Here is a 27,906-nt window from a genome sequence, read left to right on the forward strand (position 1 = left end):
CACGCGATATCTCACGAAAACGAGATTGAATCTGCTCCAGATTTTTTATGTGCATTCATCATATCTCGGACCAGAAGCCTATTGATTTTGGACAAATTATGTCGTATAATTATCGAGTTATTAATTAATTAGTGATGGGACACAAGGTGTCACTATGGAGTAAAAGCGCTGTTTTGCGGGGAACCCTAACATTTGATCGATAAGTCCTCGGTCTCTGACCGATATTCTCGTTTTGTACTTTAGAGTTTAGGAATCTTGGGTTCGTGATAAACTTTAAATCATGATTCAAAATATTACGGTAGACGATGCAGAACACTTCCATATACACATCAAAGAAATGATCAGTATATTGAATGTCAACCATGTAAGGAGGAGGAGATTGGCATCAAATTAATCGGGTAATTTCACCCAGCTATCTGACATATGTAGCTTGTTGTTAGCTAGTTATTTTTGAGGTGGAGTGCGAGAACAATTCTAGAAAGGGGACGCGGCTTAAAAAGTTCGAGAAGCACTGAATTAAATAGATGTTATTGAAGTCATTGTAAAATTACAACCTCGGTAATTTCAAATAAATAACATTTCACAAAATGAATCAGTCGGTAATTATAAATAAAAATTTATCGGTTTCATTCTACATAAACGAGATAGTTTTCAGTACGTTAGGTGATCATTTTTTTACGGTTAAACGCTGAAAATATAGCGTTGAATACCTTGTAACCATATGGTTATCACCGATATATAATACAAATTACTTCCAGAATCGATTAGCTGTACCGCTAAACTTCATTGTTATCTTTTTGACTAAATTCTCAATGTCAAGTCGATCGGTGGAATCATGAATTTGATTACCACAATTTCCACTGTTATACGATAAAATGGCGGAAGTAAGCTGTTTAATATAATAAAAAATGTCTTTTCATATTCCTATCGGCGCATACAAAGTTGGCAGACTATAAGCATCAAGTTTCACATCAAACGTGAAAAAAGCAGAATGTCGAAAATAATTATAATTTTGGTATTTTGTTGTTCCATCATCATTATCTCTTGTCAAGAATTCAAGTGAGTTGAAGTTATTTTTGTCATAAATAAAAATGATTTAACTTTTAACGTTGTAATTTATTAATTGGTTAGTTAAAATATCTTCTTTTTTTTATTAACAGCATTTTTTGATATTTCTGCAGTTTACTAGTTTGCATACCTGATTAAGATTACGATTTTAGGATCGAATCTGTATATTACAAAACGTGATTGTATTTTTTTCATGTGAATCAGTACCTTGGCGCGAAAATCATTTGAACGAAAAGATGATTTGAGACATAGACCTTGTGGCAACATCTATAATCTTGTGTTGCAAATATAACAACAGATTTCAATAGTTATAAACACACTTTTACATTTTCAATTTATTCAGAATAGACACACGCTTGACGACCGCTGTAACAGAAGGCGGCGGTTGGTGGAATCAACCGAATACCAATTCCAAAAAAGAAAACACAAAAGGTGAATGAATACTCGTGGTTTGATCTGGAATGAAATCCTCAAAAAAAACATTTTGTTGTATTTTGCATTCAAACTTTTCAATTTATTGATAGAATATAAGAGAGAGTGGTATAAGAGTTTGGTAGGAAGCAAGTTGTTCATGCTCTAAATAAGGCTTTGGAGCAAGATTTCCCAAACTTTCTGTTCATTGGTAATCTACACAGGATTTTTCGTGTATCCCATAAGTTATCTTGCGTGCTGTGATTGTACAAAATTAGGGCATGCGGACGTAGACTTGATAGTTACTGTAGTTGTAGTTAAAGCCTCTACTGAGATGAAAATGTGGCTCTACTCAGAGGAGTTCTTCAAATTAATACAATCGGGTGATGAAAATATTTTGATCCAACCCACATAGCCAATGTAGTAGTGATAGCAGTGTATACTAGTAATAGTAGTATGGCAGTTGTTCCAAACTGTGCTTCGAACTGTGAGTCGCAAGATAATTACTCACCAGTTTATCGTAAAATCTCAACCCATTTTTTTTTATAAAATACCCATCATGTGCCCACATAAACAACTTAGTATGTTAAGAACGCCATAGTCATAGGCTTCGTATCACCGAATACATTAAATTTGCCCCCCATCAAATTTGCGACTGGCTGCGCCCTTGGCCATAGTATGATAATGAAATATTATTATGTTTCACTTTGCTGTTCATAACACCAACCTATGCCAAAGCGCATACACATAGCCAACTGCAAGATGCTATCCGAGCGTTGCGCTACAAAGAATACTTAACATAAATTCATCATAAAGTATTCATTTCTAAATAGCATTCGTAAACATATTTATTTCTATCCGCACAGTTAAAACAAAAGACTTTGAAAAGCTACAAACAGAAGAACACCTAGATGTTCTGCGAGAAGTCCTTGAAGATCTTTACTAAGTGTGAATAAAATTCAAGTCATTTAGGGAGTATAATCAGCGAAACCTTTCTTATTTTTCGTTAGAGCTATATGTTTGGCATGGCTTACTGAAATGACGGATTTTTTTTGTAAAAAAAGAACCTTTTTTTTATTTTCTATAATTTGAATCCCGCACTGACTTGTCATTTCGTTATACTCAGCATTCAAGAAATTATATCCAGTATTTTAGTTGAATTTTATCAGTTATTGTTATTTTTGTAGAAGACCACAGAAAATATACGAATAGCATCCTAATGAAATACTAATTTCCAATTTGGTAAATGAGCGACTGTCTGTTTATGAGCGACCGCCTTTTTATGGTGTTTTAATTTGATTTTAAATTTGTTCAAACTTAGGTCATGCGATTTTACCCGGAAGTAAAGAAGGCTGATCTCCGAGGGCAAGTTAAGAGCCATTACTAAAATGTCAAAAAGATACTGACACTATGTTTATTTATGTTGGTGCGTTGCACCATGATAAGTACCAATTAGCGGGACGATTGAGCAGTTTAATTAAGTAAATTCTAATTTCAAATTGAATATCCAAATGGGATAGTAAATTCTCCGAATCGGTCCTCAGACGAAAATTTGGGACCGCCTCCATCTTGTTTTTGATTTTGTCTACCCAAAGGCGAAGGTGAATTCCTCATATTTTTATTGAAGACATATTTTCAAAATGCAGCTCTGACATATGACTTTTCTTTCTAGTGATTTATTAATGAAAAAGATTTTTATTTCGTGTGAACACTAAGCAAACTGTCTGAGTGATAGATAACAAGTTTTCGACACTTTATGTGTCTGCGGGACACATTCCAGTGAAAAAATCAAATACAATTGAATATATTTCGAGAATTTGAGATTCGATTTTATTCGAAATAATAATTGATTCGATTTTGAAATCATTGGGTAATTCGAAAATGCTATTGGAAAACAACTATCAAATAGTGAATTCCCTATAACAAAAGAATCGTGACACCAATCTTCGCGATTTTCTAGTAATAAAGGATATTGGTTTCCACATACATTATCCACACATTTTCACCAGAAAATAGATTATTCTCTTGCGTTTTTACATATATGTATAGCTAGTATAGTATTTATATCTGCACGAAAATCAACAACTTATTTTGTATCCATTATATTGAATTTCAACCATCTAGGAGGAGCTCAAGACATTGCCATCAAATTAAACGGGTCTATACGTTTTGCAACTTTTTATTAATTTTATTATTCATGTTCCATGCACGTATTTACAACATTCTTTTTGAATAAAACCTACTTTCGCCCTACTACCTGACATATGTAGCTTGTTGTTAGCTAGTTATTTCTGAGGTGGAGTGCGAGACTTGACAAATTCTAGAAAGGGGACGCGGCATAAAAAGTTCGAGAATCACTGAATTAAATAGATGTTGTTGGAGTCGTTAAAGAATTGCAACCTTTGTAATTTCAAATAAATAACACCTCACAAAGTTGAAAGGTCATAAATCATAAATTAAAATTTATAGATTTCAGTCTACGTAGACGAGATAGTTTTTAGTACGTTTGCTGAACAACATTTTACGGTGGAGCGCAAGAAAGGAAGCTTCGAACACTTTAAAACCTATAACCATATGGGTATCATCGAGATATATTACAAATAACTTCCTGAATCTATTAGTGTAACGATAAATTTCATTCTTTTCTTTTTGACTAAAATCCTAACAATAAGGCAACCGGCGAAATTGCAAATTTGATTACCGCCATCTCCATTGTTAGTCGATATAATGACGGAAGTAGGCTATTTGATATAATACAACACTTTGTCTCAAATTCCCATTAGCGCGAACAACGTTAGCAGACTATAATAATCAACAGTCGCATTAAACGTGAAGAATTAGAATGGCAAAAATGATATTGCTTCTGTTATTTTGTTTCTTCGCCATCTCGTGTCAATATCGCAAGTAATTCGAAGTTTTTTTTACGAAATTTGAAATTGAATGTGGTTAGATTAATGTTTCACACTGTAATCTATAGTTTGAAACTTTTTTATGTCTATTTGGTTATTTTTGGATACCTATAAACCTTGGAGCATTTTGTTGAATTAGTGTTGTTGTTGTTTTTAGTATTGTTGTTTTTGTTGTGAAATTGAAAATCGCTTACTACTTGACCAATTGTTTAGAATTTTTGGGGATTGAAGGTTGTTGCTGTTGTTATAAGGCCATTATTTTTATTTATTTCGAGGGATCTTCAGAATTCATTTTTCCCTTTGTGTGATGACGTCATCAAAATTAAAAACTGCGCCCTTGCGCATCGCAATTCAGCGATCTGATGGTCAGACTACCGATACGGAAAGACGGTATACCAGTACTGTGAAAGATTCGATACTCAATTTTGTTATTTTATGAGAATAATACCTTCATTACAAAAACTGTGTGCGCGAAAAGCTAGTTTGGGACAGGAGACAGGAAAAATAAAATCCTGATATGTTTTCTAATTTATACAAAATAGAGAATATGCTCAGGCAGTCGCGTTGTATCAAAATGTGTTGTCTCAAGTACATCAACCTTTTTTCAATCGTACTTAACAGACTCCTGATACTTGCAATTCTTTTATTCAGAATAGGCGAGTACAAGTCGAATGCTAGAAAAGGAGGCGGTAATTGGTCGAACCTACCGAATGAAAATACCAAAAAAAAAGAAAGAAAAGGTAAACATCAGTGATACAACCTGAACTAAAAATTCACAGAAGAGTCATTTGACTGTCTGTTACATTCAAACTGTTTCTAGGTGTATTACTAGATATGATCAATGACAGGATGAAATTTGTTAGATACCATAGAAATGACTGTGATTTTAAAACTGTTTTTCATGTTGTTGCCCCTCAAAACTACGTTCGATATCAATCAGTCATATGAGAGTAGTAACTAAGAATTTCGAACAACTGCAAATTATCCAGTATTCTCCACAATGTTTATTGCAGTCTAGTCTAGACGTAAGATGATCGTCATGGAATTAAACGCCAAGTTATTATTAAACTTTAGCGAGGAAGCACTGGATAGCCTAGTCTAGTCCTCATGACCAATCGTACTCGCCTGTGGTTCTCGGACTGTATAAGTCGCATGATAATTCAAAGTGCATCGCGGAATATCAACGGGCCACTCATTCTAGTTGTGATCGTTTATATGAAATAAAAAGCTTAATATGAATTAATATGAATGTGAATTTACTATATTATATAAGCGTTTCATCAGTAGTTGTACACGAAATATCTGTACACAAATCAATTGCAAAAGTTAATAACTCATTTCTAGATAGCATTTGTAAACAGATTTATTTGTATGTACACAGATAAAACAAGAGACTTTGAAAATCTACAAATAGAAGACTATACGAATGTTCTGCAAGAAGTTCTTGAAGATTTTTACTAACTGTGAATTTATTTCAAGCCATTTAGGGCGGGAGGGAGGGGGGTTGAAATATGCGAAACCTTTCTTGTCTTTCTTTAGAGCTATAAGTGTGGCATGCCTTACTGAAATGACGGAGCTTTTTGTTAGTATACTCGGACAAAACAAATGTTTTTTAATTTTAAATCTTACCACTGGCTGGTCATTTTAATATATTCAGTATTCAAATAATTATATCCAGTATTTTAGTTAACTTTTATCAGTTATTGTAACTTTTGTATACGACCCCAGAAAGTAAACGGATAAATGGCATTACAATGATATACTATAAATAATATACTAATGTTATCTAAGCAAACTTGCACTATATGTAATAATTGTAATAAAATACGTTGTTAATGTACAATATTGTTCATTTGTTATAAATGTGCACCATCAAAATATGAATTGGGCGAATAAAGTTGCTTTTTCTTTTCAATAGAATTGAGTAAATGTTTAAATGAAAGCATCTAACGTAGGATGACAAAACAGCCTTGTGCTCGATTAATTTGGTGTCAATGTTGTTTCCGGAACGTGCGTTTCCGAGAATGCAGCTTCCTAATTTTGTGCGAATACTTTTTTATAGGAATGCACTTTTATACGACAACGTAGTTTTGCGACAAAAAATTTTAGCACGAATATAGTTTTGTACAGGTGGATAATGTATTTATGCGAGAATATTGTTTTACTTAAATGTAATGTTAGGAGAAGATCATTTTCGCAACAACAGAGCAATGTTCAAACATATGGAGGCAAATTTGCAATGACTAATAATTAACCTAGTATCGCCGATAAAGTCGGTATCTGTTCCTTCAAAGGCTTTTGAGGGAACTTGTAAATCCAGTGCCATCAACGCAACAATACATAATGGTACCAGTATGAATGTGAACAATGAAATAAACGAGATAGCGATCGGAGACCACCTACTTATCGATCCTCTGCATTTTTAGTAAGGGGATACCCCAAAACAGCAACTGCGGTTCCAATTCCTTTGCTCTGACTCAATAGCGACACCGCGTGTCCCATAACTAATTTATTAATAACTCGCTCATCATACGACATAATTCATCCAAATTTATCACTGGGTCCTAGATATGAGATATATACAAATGCACATGCAAAATTTGGAGCAGATTCAATCTCTCATTCGTGAGATATCGCGTAACATACGAAAGTGTTTAACAGTCAAGCAAACAAACAAATACCTATCAACATACTTACCGATCGAGATCGATAAGTATAAAGATTCCGCTTTAGTTAAAATAAACAGTCTAATTTATATTGAATTATCGGATATGATAAGTCTCAAGGGTAATTTGACAATACAAGATTATATAAGTCAGAGCCTTTCTACCGGCTTTCACGCACTTTCATGCATTGAAAATTTGAAATCAAATTGATTCGATAGCTAAGGCGAAAATTTAATTTTTTCAACAACCAAAACCACTTTAAGAACAACAACAACAACAACAACAAAAGACTAACCACAATAACAAGATTTTACCAAAATCACAGTATATGCTCTTTGTACCCAAAATACACTTGCGCACATAAATTCGCTCATAAAAAAACATTTTCGCTGAAATCCATCCTCACTAAACTACAATTAATTCTCACAAAAGGTTGGTTTGAAATTTGTAAAACAGTGTGGTTCTAACTAGATTATTAGGTGTTCAGATTATTATTATTGCGACACGTAGATGTAATATGCCACATTCCCCTTATTGCGCGTCATTGGGTCGTCCTTTCTCTCATTACTCATGACATTGCAAAATGATTCGAACAAAAAAACAAAGAATATTCTATTTGTACCTATATTACGTAATAACATTATCTCATCGAAGAGGAATTGTCGTCAACAAATAAGTTGAGTGAAACTTGACGTGGTAAACATCTCACCCGAATAAATCCCCAAAACGTGTATTGAATGAACAAAAGAATATTCCATTTATACCTATATTATGTAAAAAGAGGATCTCATCGAAGAGTAATGAATTAATGAAAACAAGTAGGTTGATTCAAAGTTCAAACTTGAGGTGGACATCTCACTCCGAGTAAATTCCCTTAAAATGATTGAAATTCATAAATCAAAATTAATACTCAAAGCAAGTATATAAATATGTTTGCAGAAAATTTTGATTCAAGCCACTCAAAAAATATATTGAAGGTTTTACACTTTTTAGTATACAGTTTTTAACGGACTTGTATTGTACCGGCGGACATTTTTTTTCGAAAACATCACCTGGGGAATTCCCTATTATTTGGAAACAAATCGCTATAAACAAGTTGACTGATTCCAAAAAAACATCGCAGAGTTCAACATAACATGTTTGTTCAGTATAGTTATTGCAACATCATACTCGCAATAATATACTAATAATATAATATGCGACTGAGCCGCCCACGACAAATTCAAACAATGAATACGCGTGCGCTACCAGAATAGGGCGGAACATGCCGAAAACGGGCGACGTCACCGGATAATAAACAAGTACGTCATCATGCGCGTGCGATATCATCAACAACCCAAACATATATAAGGAATGTTATAAGATAAATTATACTATTCTTATACTGAAGAGTAAGAGACTAGTCTCTAAGATTCGTTAGTTGATACAATCCACAAATCATGGGAAGGGCTGCAGCCAGTCGACGAGTATAACGTAAAAATAAATATGAATAAACCACGTACCACAAAAAAAATTCCGCATTCAATCAAATTGTTATGTCAATTTGTATTGGAAATAAACTACGTGACTGCGAGCGGAAGCATTAAGAATCAGTTTGAAGTGTATTAGAGTTTTCTCAAAGTGACAAGGTGATAGGTTACGATTCAAGCAATAATAAGAAAAAATACAGTAATACAGAAAACATTAAAAATAGGGTTAGGCCGCAATTTTATTCCTATTTACCTTATTTTAGTTCTATTATGATTTCTGGGACTGCACATTGTTAGCCAAGTGAATATACACCCTGCCCATAGGCTTCAGTTCCTTTACACAACTTTATGTAAAATAGGCGTACGAAACTAGTTACCTCCATATTGGTACACATACCTCTGAAGCGCCTAAAAATTTCTAAGGAACTCGAAAATTGACCAGTGTATATCAATATATCACTAATAAATATCACTAAATAAAATTTTAAATCAAACTTAAATTTCGCAATGTCTATCGTTTATCAACCTTTTATGAATGAACTATATTCTATACCGGGGGTATTTCTTTGTTGGGTCAGATAGTAACTGACATGCGCGTGAGTCGTCTATTCGTCAGCTTACCCGTAAAAAACAACCTGCAATTATAAAAATTAGCAGTGACGTTTTCGTAAATTCAGTAAAAGCTGTTTGTTTATATGCAGTGCCATGATATTATTTTCGTCACTTTCGCCTCAGTATATCCTTGTAGACAGGTATTAATTCTATTCAGTGCCTTCTTGAAGCTAAATAGTAAAGTAGTAATTGTTTGAAACCGAGATATATTATAAAATATTCAAATAGTGAAAGCAAAATAGAGAATTGTATACGCGAAAAAGTTACTTAAAAGAGTGCGAATTGTAAGAGCTTTTGTGACGGCGCTCAGAATCTCTTCATCAGAATATAATCTGACACTTACTTGGTCATAGAAGACCCATGTCATGATTATCTAAAATAATTATTTTAATATTTTTTTTAATTTTTAATAGCTTTATTAGTCATACCTTATCATTGTAGTTGAGTTTATGAGAATCGCTGTCCGTACGTAAACAACGAGAATATTAAGAAATATGTACAAAGATATCATTAAAACCGTCGTGCCGGCAGTTATGCTTTTGCTTGTATTCTCTGTGGTGGGTATATTTGCTTCATCAGAAGTAAGCAATGACACGTCCGCCATTGGAACAAATACAAATATCACAACAACAGATACAGCAGATTACGTTTATTACTACGACAATAAACCGCTTGAAACACAACAGAATGGGTGAGTGTTTAATTGAGTAATGGCAAAAGGTGTGGTCTTAAAAATTTCATATTGGATCATAGTTAATAAAATAAGTTACAGTTCAATTCATTATGGAAATATAAATCACAGAGTGATCACGAGTTTTTAGATTTTTTCTATGCCCTATTTAAGTGAGGATTTGAAACAAACATAGCGCCTCGACTTTATTCCAATATTCACACCGCAAACAAATCTCAAAGAGCCGACAATATTTATAGTGGTAGTAAAATTTATAAACTGTTTTTTATTATGTGATCCGTGCCTTAATTTCTCACGAGAATTCAATGACTCACAGTTTTACCAATTTATAATTAATTCATTTTGTGGAAAATTTTAAAATATTATTTGTTAAAAAACATATATATATTTGCCCATTACCTAAAAAATTTGATAAAAAGTCTATCTCTAAAAATATTTTCAAATTTAAATTTTTTTGGAGCCTAATTATCAAGAACAACTCTTTTTTTAGGATAACAAAGGAAGAAGTAGAAACAATATTCAATACTAAATGGAGGACATTCATGAAAAGAGAATTTAAAGACAATGTTAATATTGTTGCAAAGGTCTGTTATAAGCTAAATTACTTTTTGTAAAAAAAAATTAATGGAATTTTTAATAATGCCTTACTAACAATTGCAATAACAGTCGCCATTAGATTGTATTTTGTTGAACTTATTAGACGAATGCGCTTGACTAATAGTAAAACGATCGTGGAGTTGGAAACAACCTTTGACGATCCAATATCTATTTATAAATTTATTCTGTCGAAAGATATGAGATGATGTCGGTTAACAAGAGACCTTCGTATGGCGCATACTTGCGTCGTTCTCTACGCTCAAAGCCATGTACAGGCAGTCGCTGATATCTCTCGCTATGAATAGAGCTAACGTTATTTCGGAAAGTCCGGAATTTTAACAATACTCGTCAACACGGACGGGGAGGTATCCGAACGGTCCCAAAAGAGGAAATTCTTAAAATGTATTCGGCATGGAGATTTTGTTAATTAATTTATCAGCATTATAATAAGTTGTTATGTATTTAACTTGATGGTGAATCATTAATGTAGTATGTCTGTTATCCGAGTGAAAATATCTTGAACCGTTCTAACTATTGTTATTACGACTGTATCATATATATGTAGTTCACATTTTGTGAAAGTTGTCATATCGTATTATTTAAAATTCATTCCATACTGTTTATTAAATTTGGTAAGCTACGGTAAATTGGAAATTATAGTTCATTATTACGATGAAGCTCAACCTAATTCAATGCTGAAATGGAACTTATAACTCACTCATTAAATAAATCATGAAAATTTTTAATTGAAACAGGAACTGCTAAACATGAGAAACAACTGCATTACCAAACACGATAAATATTGGTATTACGACTACGGTGTGAACGACTGCAGGAACTGCCTGCGTGAAGATTGCGAAAGGAATGATGTGTGCGTTGCGCAATGTGGAGGTAATTTAATATTTGTTTCCTATTTTCAATATTTATCGATGTAATCTGTTATCATACTTTACTGTAGTCCTATTTCCGAGTGTATGATGTGGTATTGGGGCATATCTTCCTGTATTCTAAATCTAGCCTTGTACTGTTTTTTTTTTATTATTCGTTTTTTTAATGATAAATTTTAAGTATTTTACATCAACACTTTTAGGCGTCATAGATATTGGGAATTTGATAATATTTGAATAGTGACTTTTGCCATCAATTGTAACCAAAATTGAATAATTCGCATGTGATAATAAACAAGATTTGACTTGTTTGACATGGATTTTCCTTATGCGAATTGTTTCGCAATATTTGAGCCGAGGCAAAATCCCGCTTCGTAAAAAAGAATGTTTTTTAGATATACAGAGTGGTGATTTTATTAATTGGTATGAAATGTAAGGAATCATTTTAAGGCAATTTTAAAAACAATTTTTATTATTAGTTAATTTTATTTATCTTCCAATAACAATAAGTTAGACAGACGCTTCAAAATAAGAGGTATTAATTTGATGTACATGCTACTCCAAAACGGCGAGACTCCTGACATTACCATTCTTGTAGATTTTTAAGCCCTAGTTTTAGCTTTCTTGGGTGCAGGATTTCAAAGCCTGATTAATAGGCTCAAATTTTATCAACTAAGATTTAACTTATAGTTGGTGATTTTACTGTTCAGAAATTCTTCGTGTGAAGGCTTTAGAAGAAGAGTCTGCGAGTAATCGCAATTTAGCGGTAAGTGAACATCGTACGAACTTTGACTTTGTGATAGAGTAGTAATTGTTGATAGGGTTATGCTCTAAAGCAGTGGTTCCTAAGTTTTTATGGCTTGTGGCACACCTTCCGAAAGCTTTAGGCACTTATGGCCCCCCATGTTTATAATTTAATCATCAATGAATATATACAGAATTAACCATTTGCCTTGGAAGTAACAGATTCGTCATTCCCATTTGTGTTATATCACCATTTGCAAATGTATCTAAAATACTGCATATGATCATTATTTTATTAATTTAATTTTCAAATATTACAGATAATATCACTGACATTGATTGGGATACTATTTGTAGTTGTTGTAGTTGTATTCTCAATGTCGGCATCCAAATTCTACCGCTTGAGCAAGAAATACGAAACCGTAAAACCAGTACGAAATGTTCAACCAACGAAAGCTGATGCCGACGAAGCTGCTGAGAAATTGGTCAAAGTAATTTGTCAAACAGGTAAGAAATGACATGGGCAAACTGCGGCCCGCGGGTCGAATTCGGCCCTTTGGGTAATTCAATCCGGCCCACCTGATGCTGCTACAACCAACGTAAAACCAAATTTTGATGTTTTTGATAAAAGGAAGTTGTTGAGATTGCGATTACATTTAGTTTTAGCACGATGCTTATCGTTTTCCACGTTTGCTTTCGTTACTGTTATCATTGTTTATAAAATGTAACTTTTTATGCCACCCTTCCATGGCCGCCAATCTAAATGGGCAAGATATTTGGCCCGTGATCCGAAAACCTTGCCAATCCCTGTATAAAATATTTGAAATTATTTATTCCTATTTAACAATGGAATGAGCTTATGATATTGGTAACTTTGTATTACAGATAGCGGTACAGGATCAGCAGTGACAATTGCAAAGGAAACTTAGCATTTACGATTACACTAAAGTGCTGATGAAAACCGTCACTTCGCCCTAATGAGAGATCTCAATGAACCAGCACAAGCTATGAGGAATCCGAGTCAGGTTAAAAATGGAGCAAAAGAAAAGAGAGTTTTTACCGGAGAAATATAGATTTGAAATTAAGTTATTTGACAAGGACTTGTGAATAATTTTTACGAATTTCAAATTATAGTAGATTATTGGTAGTAGATATTGATTGTCATGAATATATTCTAATTGATTCATGTTTTAATGATGATGACGTGAGAATTTGATGAATTTTTGAATAACTGTGAATCAACTTGACTTGATCAACTTATCTATATACAAATTCTGCTGTTGTATATTATTTTTTGTTTTTGTTTGGTTTGATTGTGAATAAAGTGGTTGTAATTCAGATTGAGTGTATAAATTTTTAGGAATAACAGTAAAAAAATTATTAACAAAAACTTCGGAAGGAATAAAAAACTGAAATTTTAATCGCACGGAAAAAGATAAAATCCAGTAAAAAAATACTGGGAAACACCCAAGTAATAATATGAAACCAAAGTATTACAAATATTTTGTGGTCAGATTAACCTTTTTGCAGGTGAGGAATAATTATCACACAAGTGGGGAAAATTAAAATAATATGCCACTTTCCGAGTCTTACTCACGAGGGCCGAAGTGTAGGCTGATAAATATTATTCCATGTTTATCATGGTCACGCGCCAGTGGCGATTGGCAATGAACTTCTATGTAAAACAGTACATTAAAACTTTTACGGTTAAACTGCCGAAAGTTTTATCTCTATTAAAATCATTAAAAAGTACAAAAAATATGAGACTGAAGTATCGATGTCTAATAATAGAATGTACTAATTTGACAATATATGATGTAGGATTTTTTTTTTAGAGCCGAAAACTAGTTTTCGACTTACTATGCTGATTTGTTTTGAATATATTCACACGGTAGCCAAGTAGCCAAGCTTTGAAATGTAAAAATTGCAATTTAGTTTAGATTGACCAAGTTTTTAGGTTATAAAACTACAACTTTAATGCCCGAGTGCTTTGCTAGCTAATTTCCATGTTTCTATGTGTTCAATTTTGATAGACCTAATTAAAAATAAACCAGTTGTTAAAAATGTTGCAGTGCATGTAACCATTGTTTGTGATGGGGAATTTTTGATAGCAACGAAGCATAAACGACAATGTTAGCGTGCCCCAGGGCTGCTAAATTAACTAATGGAAATAACCTAAAAAACCTCGGATTTTCTCCACATTCTAAGCAAATTAGTCTGGGTTGGTTTAAACACTAAACAAAATGGTTGCTCTCATAGAGGTGACAAGCACGCAACATTTTTTGGTCGTGAGATTAAGGTATAAGCAGCGTTGCTTCACCTCAATTTCTGTATTTGAAAACAAGGTATTTTCAAATTATAAGAAAACGCTTTACAATATCGCATGTATATTTTTAATTTATATTTTTTTGGTTTCACTTTGAAATATGTTGCTTAAATAGGTATAATTATTTTATGCTTCTGGATAGAATGAAATAAAAATAGATCAGAAGACATTTAAGTTCTTACTCAATCTAAAATGATATGGATCTTTGGATATAAAAAGCTATATCGTAATAATCAGTATCCAAGGTTACACACCTATTCTGTTTTAAAATTTGTCGCAGTATGTATTCTGCCATTCAACCTCATTTTTTCAGTTTTTTTGCATAGATCAGGGTGGTCCAAGGTTGATGGCCTCGCGAGCCACACTATTATTTTTGATGTGTTCGCGGGCCACAATAGCGTAACTTATAAATAACTGCAGATTGATTGAATACCGAATTTTACAAATTTGAGATACAGAAGAGTAATTACTAAATTTTCTGACATATAGGCAGCATTTTTTGTAATACTGTTTGAGCTGATTGCGACACCCAGCAGGAATTATATTGTTCGGCCATAACATTAATATTTAGTTATCAGACATAGCCAACCGAAACTAATAGATTCCTCATTCGATTTTCAGTTATTTATTTAAGTCTATTTTGCTAGCATTGATTCCCGACCCAAAAGATAGAAAGCCAACAATTTAGATTAGCCAATCACATTATTCAACTTCGCTGGTTTCCTCAGCTAGCCATAACACTAGTCAATTCATTGACATTAGTGGTGTAACAATATATCAAAAGATTTTTCTGGGTATTTTTATGACGAAACAACACCAAATTTCGGTTTGTTCGATTTTTCGTTTACCCTCCCGCAATGGCCACGCGGGCCATAGATAATATAGCCGCGGGCCACATGTAAACATCGTAAATTTTTTAGACCTCCAGAAGTATGTGCATCAAGATGGCGCACAACCTGAACATAGTATGTGTACCAGATTATGGTCCAGGTTGTGCGTCATCTTGATGCACATACTGCGGGAGCGACGATTTTTTTAATTCAAATTAATCTCATTCACCACTTCGTTTTTATGTGAGTTAGTTTGAGTTCACGTTTCCCAAACGGGAAGGAATTTTGCTTAGTATTTGCAGTGGTATTGTGTCGCGTGAAAAAAGCTTTCTTCGATTACATTTACATTCAGTATCTTTCCAATATCAACAAATTGATGCGAGGGAAATCTATTTCCAAAAATAATATTTATGCCCATGATTTTACCTATTTTAATACGCCATCGTGTATTCAACGTTATTCAAACAAAATTTAATCTAAGAATGGAGTGCATTGAATTATAAATATATAGTTTATTGTGTGGAAATAAGCATTGTAATTTAAATATATAGTGACAGGGGATAATTTGCACAGTATGCTTCATAATTCAAGTATTTCATTCGGGAAAACGGTAATTTTATTCTTCAAACTGTCATTAGTTAGACGTTTCAAGCAAGGCGATACATTCTGTCTATCGTAGATCTCATCCTTGCCTTTTTGTGGCAATTTTGTCTCCGGTGTTTATTTTGCCTTGGTTTGCGCAGCGTGTTGAGAATGGATTGGAAATCATCGCTTAGACGCCATTACGGCAAAGGCATAATTGCTGAAATAAACATTTCCTGAACAGCCTAATGATATTTGTTTAATATCATATACTTAATGGATTGGTTAAATCAGGGTGGTCCAAACTGCGTCCCGCCGACGCATTCGGTGCGCCCGCAGAACAATTTTAGCGTAGACTACTAAACCATTGGCAGATATTTGTATTTATTAGCATAACAGTTTTGATTTCTTTTCAAACTATTCCAACTGGGAATAATCCTTTTCCTGATCCCGATGTCGTGATTGATGTTTGTTATTATCACGGAATTTCATTGTTGTATCTATAAACGTCAAGACGGTGGCTATTTGGGAATGACGTGCTGTGATCGGTAAAGGAGAATGAATTGTCTTGTGCAGACAGGAACAAGCCGATGACATGAGCTCGCGTCAAGTAACTCATTTGAATAGACGTTTCGTGTCTTTATTTTAGTCAAACCACTCCTCTATTTTTAAGCGTTGGCCATGTAACAGCAGGGACCAATCGCAAAGCTGACGGAGCGCAGCACGATCCAGCTTTTTTTCATCGGGATCCAAAATTTTAACAAGGTTGTTTTTTGGCGGTTTCAAATTTAACAATTCATTATACAATGAGTGTAAAAAAGGTAACCGAGGTAAACTGAGAGAAAACGCATTTACTCCACAACAACATTAAACCACAGTGTCTGGTGTGTTTTCAAGTAATATCTTCACAAAAGAATATAATTTTAAGCGACATTACAAAACCAAACACGAGAAAAGATACCGAAAATACCACGGTATTTCCCGGGAGGCCATTTTAAAATAACTAAAGGCTTCATATAGTTTCCTTGAAAACCTGATTAGAACAATAAACTCTCATTTTTAAATATATTCAAAGTGAGTAATTTCGCGATGTTTTGATCACTTTCGTGTTTTTCCGACTGCGGCCCGCGAGACCTCCTCAAAAGTTTTTTCGGCCCTTTAACCTCGCAACACTGGACCACCCTGAATTAGACGTTTAAAGCAAGGCAAGACATTTTGTTCTTCATAGTTCTCATTCTTGCCTTTTTGTGATAATTTTGTCTCGGGCGTTTATTTTGCCTTAGTTTGCGCATCAGCGTGTTGAGAATGGATTGGGAATCATTGCTTAGACGCCATTACGGCAAAGGCATAATTGCTGAAATAATAATTTCCTGAACAGCCTAATGATATTTGTTTATTATCATATACTTAATGAATTGGTTCAATTAATAACTAAAAGCAAAATCCTTTCCTTTGTCAGCCGTAATTTGTTGGCCGGCATTTCTGAAAGTAATCTTTATCTTTATAGGAGCTGATACATGTTAAATCAGAATTTCTCTGGCATTATCCCGATTCTGCTTTAATAAAATACCTATGTATAACATCATTTATTCCTACATATCGTTTGTCTGGCGCAGTGGCTTTTAACCAGCAGGGTTTTGCTGCTCCTTATATGATTCCGCTAGTTTATATTCATATCCGATATTTTTATTTGTGCACATCAGTGATTGAATATTTCTTTGGCGTTTCGCGACCCCCAAAAGGCGAAAACCACTAGTGTATGGGAGTATAGACATGTTTAGGAACAAATGAAAATGTGACAACATTATTACAAGCATTGGTATGTGGATGTTTTGCTAGACACAAGAGCGATCAAAGTAGTTAACAAAAGGCGAAAATCAAAGTATTCGAATCGTGCTTGATGGACATTGAGATGAATTACTCGAATTGAAATAAATAGTGAATTATTCGAATCGTTTTAAATCTTGATTTTTGGTGAAGAAATCTCTTCAAAATGCAATTTCCGCATACAACTCTTTTCTTCCTTGCCAGATATTGATGAAACATGTTCTTATGTTTCAACTCAGCGAACTGACTGGTTGATCGATTCTATATTTTCAGTAAGTTATGTGTTCCGGGAGACCATTTGTAATGAAGAGTCGAATCTAATTACGTCGTTTAAATATTAAAGTCAAATAACTCCAAAGTATTCGAGATTCGATTCGATTCTAAATTCACTAGGTATTCGAAAATTCTCTGTGTACGAACGGAACAAAGCAAATTAATATAATTTAACAGCATAAATATGTCGTTCGCCTTCTCAAGTCTGTAAACGCAAAGCCACACCTCCGTCACCGATCCTCACTCATTCTTTTGTTCTTAATTATATGAACTTTCCCGTCCTGTGGTTAGTCAATTACGCAATATGTGTACGTGACAGATCTTACAGAATAGGTAACATATTTCAAATATTACGAGGGAATTCTTCTACGTTTCATTTATTCCAAATTGTATATTGTTAAAATTATGCATGCATCACAAATATTTATACAAGTTTCATAATAAACAAAGTTGATATACGATGATGAATGATTTATATTCTCATTTTCAATTTTTTTTGTGACAAATTACGTGATCTTTGCTAATGAATTTTTACTAAACCGACTCTCCGAAAATAGTAAAAATATCATCACAAACGAAATTTTGTGAATATTTTAATGTACAACATCATTTACAAAGCAACTCCTCATAACTTTAATTTTTTGAAGATTGTAAAAGGTGAAAAATGTACTTTTAGCTGTGAAAAATTGTAAAAAAATGGTATTTTATTCATCATTCACACTCACTCATTTCCCCACTACAATTTTTGATATACTTCCATACGTTTACTTTCGAAAGTTGATAAAATTAGTGATTGTGGCAATCAGAAGAGCATGGTTAGCAATATAAAGCTATATAGCACACGCAAGACTGGATTATTATCGCGCGGTAGGTAAGCACCATGTCCACTAGGTCCCAAATTCTAAAATTAGAATCCGGAACCAACGCGGAGCATATTCACGTTGATTAGATTTTACAAATTCAACACGTACATCGATAAAGGAACTTATATATTCAAGTTAGCTGTCTTTTATAATGCCACACAATTTTCTTTTTTCATTGAGTTGTATAAATCTTTCTCATATCTTTGTTTTGAGGGGACAGTGAAATGGGGGTTGGGGTGTGTGTAAAAAATTATAATTTCATTTCAAATGGTTAACAAAATGTGCTAACAAAAAAAGTACATTTTTTACAATTGTACAACGGTATATATGTATTACTTATACAAACATCAAACATCAAATTCTGTTAACAAAAATGACATATAATTCAAATATTAGAGACCTATCGAAGATTTTTTTACTCGGTCAGATTTTCGGGCATGATTGTAAACATTTGTACGTAATCATGGCTTTGATAGCTATTAGGCAACCTTTAATTGAGTTTTTTAACTTTACGTAAAAACCAAATCTATCAATATTTATTTTGTATTTCGGGAAGTTTTAATTTAGTTGTAGTAATCAAAATATGCCATTGGAAAAGCTGCGATAGCTGAGACTCAGGGAAGCAATTATTAGATTAGGTCTAAAAAATTGTTGCTAAAGTAAATCGGACGGGAAAATTTACAACAAAACAATTAAAATCTAAAGAAATAATACATAAAACATGATTCTCTTTTCTGCAGTCTGGCTTGCTTCACTTTACGCATCATGTCCTGGAACTGAAAAGTATTTTTTAATCAGTTTTGTGGCCAACATTTTTTTATATGTTAAATTAACAAAGGAAGTGGCATTTGTATTTGACCAAAATACAAATGCCTAATTATTTGAATTATATTGTGAAAACAAATAATCAAAAAGACACCTGAAGTGTAACGGTCGCCAGTTGCGTCGGTGGTTTTGTTGTAACGATATTTCCTCATGCGATATACTTTACCGCAGAGGCAGGTTAAGCCGACGGCGAGGGCACAGACACCAGCAATGAGTATAATCTGAAATTAAAAATACCGCGAAATGTAATTCATTGTAAATAGACCACAGAATAGACCACAAGTTTATTCAATAGTAGTAACGGTAAATTACACAAACGGATGTCTATAAAAATATATATTACATATTAATAACTTTTTTAACTATTTTTCTGCAGAAGTCTTAAAGTATGTTTAAAACTTGTTCTTACCATATAAGGCAAAGAATTTTCTTCTTTTTGACGTGGAAGATTACTCAGGAAAACTTTGGGAAAGAGATAATCTGGAATTAAAAAATAGAGCAATGCTAGAATATGTGCTGTGCGAGAAATTTCAGTTACCGCTGAGAAGCAGCGGATTGGTTAAAAATTTGACTGACTGGAGTGACGCATCCGTAACGATACTTTAGGACCTTATTTCGACGAGTTTTCTAAAAAAATGGTGGACAACGTGACGGAGGCGTAAGGGATCAGAATTTTTTTTGCAAAAAAATTGATGCGAAATACCGGGTATCATTGACTGAAAGTAAATTTAAATTTGAAGAATAAAAAAACTTTAATTAATTAGAATTTACTTAAAATAAATTGAATTAATAAAAAACTATAATTAATAATAAAAATGTTTGCTAGCAACTTTTGCCATCTACAACGAAAGAACATTTGAAATCGATTTGTCTAGTAGTCGCTGAGAAAAGCGATTTTTACCAACAACAAGTACAATTGCCCCATCAACATCAAGTTGATACTAACAGCATCAATTTAGCACAGGCTTATTTCGAGCTTAATTAAAGCAGAAGTTCATATTTTTATGGTTATCGTTCTACCTTGGCACAGAGCAAGTCTCATTGGGTTTCCGTCGCATGATGCAATCGAGCAGTTGAAGCAAGTTTTCATTTCCAGGTCGTAGCGGGATTGTTGTCCATATTTTGCGATGCACTTTCCGTGTTTGGTCACCGTTTTCTATTAAAAGAAAATTACAAACAACATTTTACGCTTCCCGAATATGTGACACTGGCCCAACTTTATAGTCGGCGGGTTTGAAATACAGAGATTCTTTTGGTGATAAAATTAATTTTACATTTATTACTGCCTTTTCACACGTACTCTCGCTTTGAGCGAAGAAAATAAACTTCCTTGTCTTATGTTATTAACTGTGGCACTTCATACTAAGACAAACGTGTCAAAGTTTGCCTACTGGGATTGTAAAATTCAATAATAAAATTGATAAATTATAAACACGAAGAATGTATTTCAAAATGTAACAACCTGATATAAATTCAATATAAAATTTTGGTGGTCATTTCCTTTAACGAAGGTCTCTACTCCGTCGTTTATAAGATCTTCGAGATCGCTGCAAAGAAAAATATTTATATGAAGTAATCCACTTCACTAAATATTAAAAAAAAACATTAAAGTTTCTAGTAGGTCGGTGAAAATTTTAGAAAAATTTCAAAATTTTTTCAAATTTGGATTGCATATCAAATCGAAGGACAAAATAACAACGATCAAATAAAAATACAGAAACATAGCATCGCGTATCGCAGTCACTGAGCACGTTCCACGATCATGTGTTCCCATACGCCTGAAAAATACTGACTGAAATATTGCATACTATAAGAAAATTTAATCCTTTGCTCATAAATATTTTGAGAATCTCAAATCGATTGATCCATAAGTTTGGAAGAAAATCGATATTTTTCAAACATCAACATTAATTTGGCAAAACGATCCATAGGTTCATTTCAATTAAATTTTTACTACTTCAAATTAATATCCAAAGAACAAGTACGGCTGTGGAAATATTTTTCGTCTAGTGTTTATAGGCAACCCAAATCCCAAATTGTGCTTCCAGATCATCTACTGGGTTTGTACGTGTCTCATTATTACGATTTTATGTTTAGGTATTTTTTAATCTGATTAAGATATACACTTACATTTGTTCACCACTTCCTTCATCGTCCGTGTAATAATAGTTATCGTCGCTTGTTTCATCACATTTTGCAATTGTATTGCAAAGTAAAACAAATGCGAACGTCTTTAGCATCAAAAAATATTTAAAACCTACTGAAAAATATTTCTAAAATATTTTTAGGAACTTCAGGTGTTCCAAGTTATGAAAAATTTACGAGGAGGCAGTTTTAAATATCATATATCCACAAATCTTTATAATGAAATTATTTTAACATCATACTACCTGATTGCGTCATCCTAATATCTCTTGTTTTATACTGCAATGCTGGTAATATTAAATTCCCATTAACTTCCTCAGGTGGGCACCGATTGGGAATTTCACCACCGCGACCTATGAGGAAGAGCCATTTCCTCTTGTGTATTCAAAAAGCAATTAAATTTTACCCAAGTCATATAATATACAGAACAACAACCTCGATAAAAATAGATTGTAGTTTGAAAAATTCATTAAAATAAATGTTCGTTCATCGAATTTATGAACCCGGGTATCTCATTGTTCACCATAAATTTTTACCCATACTATCTAAACTAAGCAGAAATAATACTTCATAAATTTGAACTGGCTGGAAATCTACATGTCTGTCGTCTTATCCAGCTGTTCCGAATGAACTGAATTCCTATCACGTTCAGCGTTCATTGTAGAACTGATTTCAAAGTTAAGACCCAACAATTTATCGGGGGAACCCCCAGGTAGGCGAGAAATTAAATTTTAATTTATAGAATCTTAAAATATATTTATTACGTCATCCACGACTATTGCTCGTTACTGGATTTGCGCAATAGCCTTCGACATTGCATCAATTATTCTGATCGATATTCAAACTTTGGAACGGAAATAATCGAACGAGGGATCAGGCATTTTGAAAAAAAAAACTCTCTCCTAGAAAATTACCTGAAAGGAGGCGGTTGAAATGTTGGATTAAACTACCGTTGCAACATTTGGAAATCAGTTTTTGTTAAATAAATTCAAACTTTCGTGCTTATACGATATTTAGTCAATTTTGATATTAGATCTAAATGCTTCTGATGTTTCAAACAAGGCCACCTTTGCTTGTCGGAAAAGAAGAATATTATCAATATCATAAATACTTAAAGTATTTAAATACTTAAATACTAAAGACAAAAATATTGTTTGGAATAGATCGCACGTCATGGCGTATTTCCACCTTTAAAATAAACAAGGGAAGATCAATTCTTCCAGTAATCGGAAGCCTCCGAGGGAGAAAATTTTTAACACAAAAGTTTTGTTGACAACCAAAAATCTACAATAAATGTTAGCTGCCTAACTACGATAGGTCGGCAAATCATTCGGAATCATGAGCGGAATTTCAGCCAACAATAGTCGTAATGTTATGTTCAATAAATCATATCTCGAAAAACAGAATAACACAAAGTCATGGAACAACAGAAAGAATCAAAATTTTTACTAATAACTTCAACTTTTCCGTGAACTGATCAATTTCCGTGAACTGAACTCAGTCATCCAAAATTCTGGCAAAATGCACGAAATATTAACTTGAAATTCCCCAAAGTTAAAACCACAATAAGTCCTTCATCAACGAATATCGATACAAATGACAAGTCAGGAGAGTTTCGTTCTATTTGATACGAGTATGGTGGGCGGACAAATAATGAAAATTTGTCACAAAAGGAATGGGGAATATACCTTGGTATGTTGTAAAGTCTATTGAAGTCGTGAAACTAATTTCGAAATCGCGCGATTACGAAATCCTTAATAAAACTTGTGCGACTTAAATGATTCACCGAAATGTAAAAAAATAGAATTGTGTTGAGTTGAATATTAAGATGTGTGAAATTGTCATCAATCTAAAAAATAAAAGTAAACGAAATAATACCGTGATTGGTGTTGTGAAAATTTCAAGTTTCGTTTTGCATTAACATTCAATCTATTCAATCCCGCGTCATTGCGTTGTATTTCCTGGACAATTGAAGAGCACAATAAGTAGGAATTTATATATTATATTCGATTTATTATACTTGTCCATTTCATGATTTAATTTAGGTAAACATGTTGTTCATTTTTATATACAGAATAGGAGAAACAACAAGGGAAAAGCGCTCACCAAGAAAACCCGGTGGATCACCGGGTCCAGACAGAAAATTATTTCCACATCAAACAGTCCTATTCTGGTTTCAACCGGTTTGTGACGCATTGTCGGTTTCATGTTTAATAAACGTTTTGAAGCCCCGTTTCACCTTATACGTCAGATTCGATATTGGCACGTGGGTATGGCATCGGTACCGGTACGGTTAGTCCATATAGCTGAGAAAATCGGCAAACAATTGCGTGGTTGCGATCGGAAGAAAATTTGAAATTGAAAAGGAGATTTGGTCACAACGACAACAATAACAACGTCAATTCTGATAATATATCAATATGTACACTTCGCGTCCAACAAAATGATTTAGATTATAGAATGTGGTATGGTGGTTCAATAATTTGTTTTATAGGGTGAAATCAATGTGCGATATAAAGTAATAAAAATCAAAAACTGTATCGAAAATGCAAAATCGGACATTAACTCACGGCAGTTGATAATGGGGCCGCCTAAGATCGACAAGTCATCCGCTCAGAGAAACCTTTCTGGTGAATCACATCAGAAAATATACAACAGCGAACGAAACTCTCAATTAAAAAAATCGTCCACAAATACATAATAGAACGAAAATAGATTCGTAATGAACTGCAGAAATGTGGAGCGGCACATGACCATCTATCTTGTCAATTGATGAGATAATGCCAATCTAAAGTAAAACAAGGGCTTCTTTTAAATCAATTTTTATCTTTATTTTTAGTATTTTTTATTGAAAAACCCCTTGCATCGCCGCGAAACTACGCCAAAACGTTGCATTCTGGCAGCTGCACGCGCAGCCGGAATTATAATTTCAAAAATGTAAGTAAAAATTTCTTTTTTGACTTTTACTTCTATTGCGTACATTTATCGCCACGTTTGTATCTCCACCAAAGTCATAAGATTTTAACCAAAATGTTTATTCGAGATATCAGGGAGACGTTTTGAGTAAGAAAAATCATGAAACTTAGCCCACGAGCCTACTACAAAAGCAATTCAAACAAGGGTTTTTCTCATAAAATGAAGGCATTATTACGGTTAATACTGTTCGGTTGATTTAGGCTTAGCAAACTTTGTTTTTAAGGTTGAAGTGATAGAGTTTTTCAAGGTTATACAAACTCATTTATTTGATCGCTTTTCAATTTTCCCAAAGTGGCAGCGTTTTCAACGTAATGGCTTATCGGTTACCTCTTACTGCGCAAACCACCTAACTACTGCTTGAGTAGGTGTGTATGAGCCTCTATCGATATGTATGGCGTTTTAAAAGACTTATTGCAAATTAGAAGCGCTTGGCAAGTTTTTACATCCATTTTTCTTCAACATATTTCATACAAAAAAATCAAATAGTACCCATTTAGAACAAAAAGGGCAAAAAAAACTTGTTTTAAAACAATTCTTTTTTTACAAATCCCTATCTGTAATATTTTTTTTAGATTTGTCCCGACAACCCATTCAAGGATATGAAAAACATGAGTTTGGTTGCGTATTAGGGTTTAATTGTGTCCCCGACAATTGGCAACGAGCCATCGGGCTCCGGCTCAGGATTCTGGATTACAAATATTCGCTCCAACTCCATTTTGCCATAATCAAATTTGATGAACAAAATTTAGCATATCTATTTTTGCCTGATCTTTGCTGAAATTGTTTGAGGCAGCTAAATGATTTTCAGTTTATATTAAAGATATCATATTAAATATTCCTAAAATCTGAACTTACTACTCCCACTCTTGAAAACGGGGAGTTTGAAAACTTTGGCCCCAACTAGATTTATATACTACAAAATACCCCGCTTCGAATTTTACCTGCCTTGCATGCGACTCAACTCGTCTATTAGGGAATTTTCTCATTTTCTATATTTCTTCAAAATATTCTTTCCGTATTCGGGAATTGATATCATCGCCCATATCGACGTAACCGCTGTCGCGGTACTGATGGGGAAACAATGGTTTCTATTTCAATCATTTTTTTTTATAAAAACGTAGAATAGGTAGCTTTTTTATATAGGCATTGTTCTCACTACAGTGCTGAAACAAATCGAAGGCTTTAGGCATCCATGTTAATTTACACGAATATGAAAGGAGACATAAATGAATCGTTACATTAGTGAGAGGAAACGCGTTCTGTGTGAGTACCGGGTGAATCACCGGGTCGTCCAAAAATTATTTCTGCTTCGAACAGTCCGATTTCGGTTTGTGACGCAATTGCGGTTTTGTTTTTGAGTGTCTATTGTCTGTTCAACCGAATATGGTAAATTTGCTTCTAAATTGGCGTCTAAAACTTTCCCGCATCTTTTACACCTGGTAAAAGAACGGACAAGATTGTAAGAAATTGGGAAGAATATTCACCAAAATTGTCTAACTATTTTCTAATAAATAGGAGTTTTAGTAATAAACATGAAGTTTATTTTATTTCTACGGCTTAGAGTTTAAGTAGAATAGAATAGGTTCAGAAGCGTACAGTAGACAGAATAGATTAAAATATGGTATTTTTATCGACAAAATTGCTATTTTGTTTTTTCGGCAAATTTGCCTTTTCGGCAATATTAAACTCGCTTAAAATATATATTTCTCAATTGTAAAAATAATAAAATTGGTGAACTTTGGTAAAATTAGGTAAGTTTATAATATATTACGTAATAATTCTTATTTTCTTCCTTATTTATGATGTTCTTTGTCAGTAAAATGAGCGACTCCCGTGCGGTAATTGTAGAGGTCATAATTCCACATTATTTGGTAGAGGTATATAACTGTTAATTTCGAATAATTCACATTTAAATTCAAATTGAAAAATCACTGAAACCACAACCTTTATCTAAAAATGTGTTATATGCATTGTGTTACGAAAAATATTATTTCGGACTTATGGATTTCACCACTTCAAAATGAATATTTCTCTTCTCACAGTACTAACATATTTCTAAGTCAAGAAGATTGCGAATCATGCGAACTACAATGGTTGGCTCCGACCGCACTTCTCAACTACTGGATAATCAAATGCAGTCACTATTTTTTAATTTGCAGTGCGACTCAAACTCGAACATCTTTTTTATCACAAATTCATCAAATTGATAAATTTGATTATAAATCCGGTTCCAGACTCCATGGGGTTTAAATTTTTACCGGAGAGTGTTTTAAAATTCCGTACTTTAACGAATATTTCACCAAAACTACTCTGACTTTGCTGCGTACTGTATATGATTACACTTATCTGCCAAGTAATTTCAAAAAAATTTCGCATTTCTGGGAGATGACATCATCATCCATAACGTCATATAGGCCGCACCGTTTTTCGTTAATTCAGTTTTTTTTTAGGAAAGTCCGTTGAAAAATTTGCTGTGAAGAAACTAATTATAGTTGGAATGGGATAACTGTGGGGGTGTATAGGAAAATATGTTAAGTATATATATATAACTATAACATAAGTATATTGAAGCATCAGTGTGTTAGTGAGCAAAGCTGAAGTAATTTGAAATGCATATACGCAACGATAGCAGCATATGTATAACGATTTTTTATTTTTAAATGGAGCATCAGCAATATTTTGTTTATGACAACAGGCTGTTGTAATTTCGCATGTACGATAATAGTAATAAGAAAATTAAAAGTATGCAATTAAGTTGATCAAGGGAAATGCGTTCTATATGAGAACCGGGTGGATTACCGGGTCGCTCAATAGTTATTTCTGTAGCGAACAGTCCAATTCCGGTTCTGACTGGTTTATGTCGCAATGGCGGTTTCGTGCTTCAGTACAAGTATGGGTAAAATCACGATGCATGCTTTTTCCAATTGGTCAGTCATCAGGCTCTGATAAATTTGTTTATGTTCAAAATGCACTCATATGTAATTTCCGCACTGTTCTTCTTCATTTCACCTCAGGCTTTCAAAAGAGAGCAATCAGCTTTATAAAAATGTTAATTGCAGAAAGCAGATTTTATTCTGTTGGCCAGAGGCATTAGTCTATATTAAATATTCCTATTGTGACTAGGAAGACTCTCGTTTCAACTTTTGAGTCAACAAAGTTAGAAATTGCGACTCCGACGCTGCCTTGTCTGTTAGATAATTTCTAA

The 27,906-nt window shown here is 33.5% G+C and overlaps 2 protein-coding genes and 1 long non-coding RNA gene across 5 annotated transcripts; 2 read left to right on the forward strand and 1 right to left on the reverse strand.

Annotated features, from left to right (window-relative positions):
- The first annotated feature begins 845 nt into the window (after positions 1-845).
- Positions 846-6,285, forward strand: LOC120347586 (uncharacterized). Of its 3 annotated transcripts, none has more exons than XR_013475306.1 (5): positions 846-1,059; positions 1,412-1,500; positions 2,346-4,383; positions 5,040-5,128; positions 5,770-6,285. It is a non-coding gene; the product is annotated as an uncharacterized LOC120347586 (long non-coding RNA). The 3 variants fall into 3 exon arrangements; XR_013475307.1 differs by having other exon boundaries at positions 2,346-2,425; XR_005570115.2 differs by having other exon boundaries at positions 847-1,059.
- A 3,267-nt stretch (positions 6,286-9,552) lies between these two features.
- Positions 9,553-13,394, forward strand: LOC120348616 (uncharacterized). The gene is made up of 6 exons (XM_039418777.2): positions 9,553-9,826; positions 10,317-10,410; positions 11,179-11,314; positions 12,021-12,076; positions 12,375-12,561; positions 12,940-13,394. Exons 1-6 carry the CDS (start codon positions 9,630-9,632, stop codon positions 12,981-12,983), a joined length of 714 nt encoding a protein of 237 aa, XP_039274711.2. The 5' UTR covers positions 9,553-9,629; the 3' UTR covers positions 12,984-13,394.
- Positions 13,395-18,253: 4,859 nt separating this feature from the next.
- LOC120347247 (uncharacterized) lies at positions 18,254-24,555 on the reverse strand. The gene is made up of 6 exons (XM_078112331.1): positions 21,711-24,555; positions 21,043-21,127; positions 20,601-20,736; positions 19,990-20,060; positions 19,675-19,801; positions 18,254-19,531 (listed from the first exon to the last, which is right to left on the reverse strand). The coding sequence occupies exons 1-6, from the start codon at positions 21,818-21,820 to the stop codon at positions 19,512-19,514; spliced, it is 549 nt and encodes a 182-aa protein (XP_077968457.1). The 5' UTR covers positions 21,821-24,555; the 3' UTR covers positions 18,254-19,511.
- Positions 24,556-27,906: the final 3,351 nt, after the last annotated feature.

This window comes from Styela clava, chromosome 1 (assembly GCF_964204865.1).
Source record: "Styela clava chromosome 1, kaStyClav1.hap1.2, whole genome shotgun sequence".
In the NCBI taxonomy this organism is placed as follows: Eukaryota; Metazoa; Chordata; class Ascidiacea; order Stolidobranchia; family Styelidae; genus Styela; species Styela clava.

Bases quoted from the DNA above. Each gene is read 5' to 3' on its own strand.
- LOC120348616 (XM_039418777.2), top strand. From the start codon at position 9,630: ATGTACAAAGATATCATTAAAACCGTCGTGCCGGCAGTTATGCTTTTG. The intron at 10,411-11,178 runs GTCTGTTATAAG...TAATTGAAACAG, and splicing joins ATGTTAATATTGTTGCAAAG to GAACTGCTAAACATGAGAAA. The intron at 11,315-12,020 runs GTAATTTAATAT...TTTACTGTTCAG, and splicing joins GTGCGTTGCGCAATGTGGAG to AAATTCTTCGTGTGAAGGCT.
- LOC120347247 (XM_078112331.1), bottom strand. From the start codon at position 21,820: ATGCTAAAGACGTTCGCATTTGTTTTACTTTGCAATACAATTGCAAAA. The intron at 21,128-21,710 runs GTAAGTGTATAT...TTTTCTTTGCAG, and splicing joins GAAGGAAGTGGTGAACAAAT to CGATCTCGAAGATCTTATAA. The intron at 20,061-20,600 runs GTAGAACGATAA...TTTTAATTCCAG, and splicing joins GAGACTTGCTCTGTGCCAAG to ATTATCTCTTTCCCAAAGTT.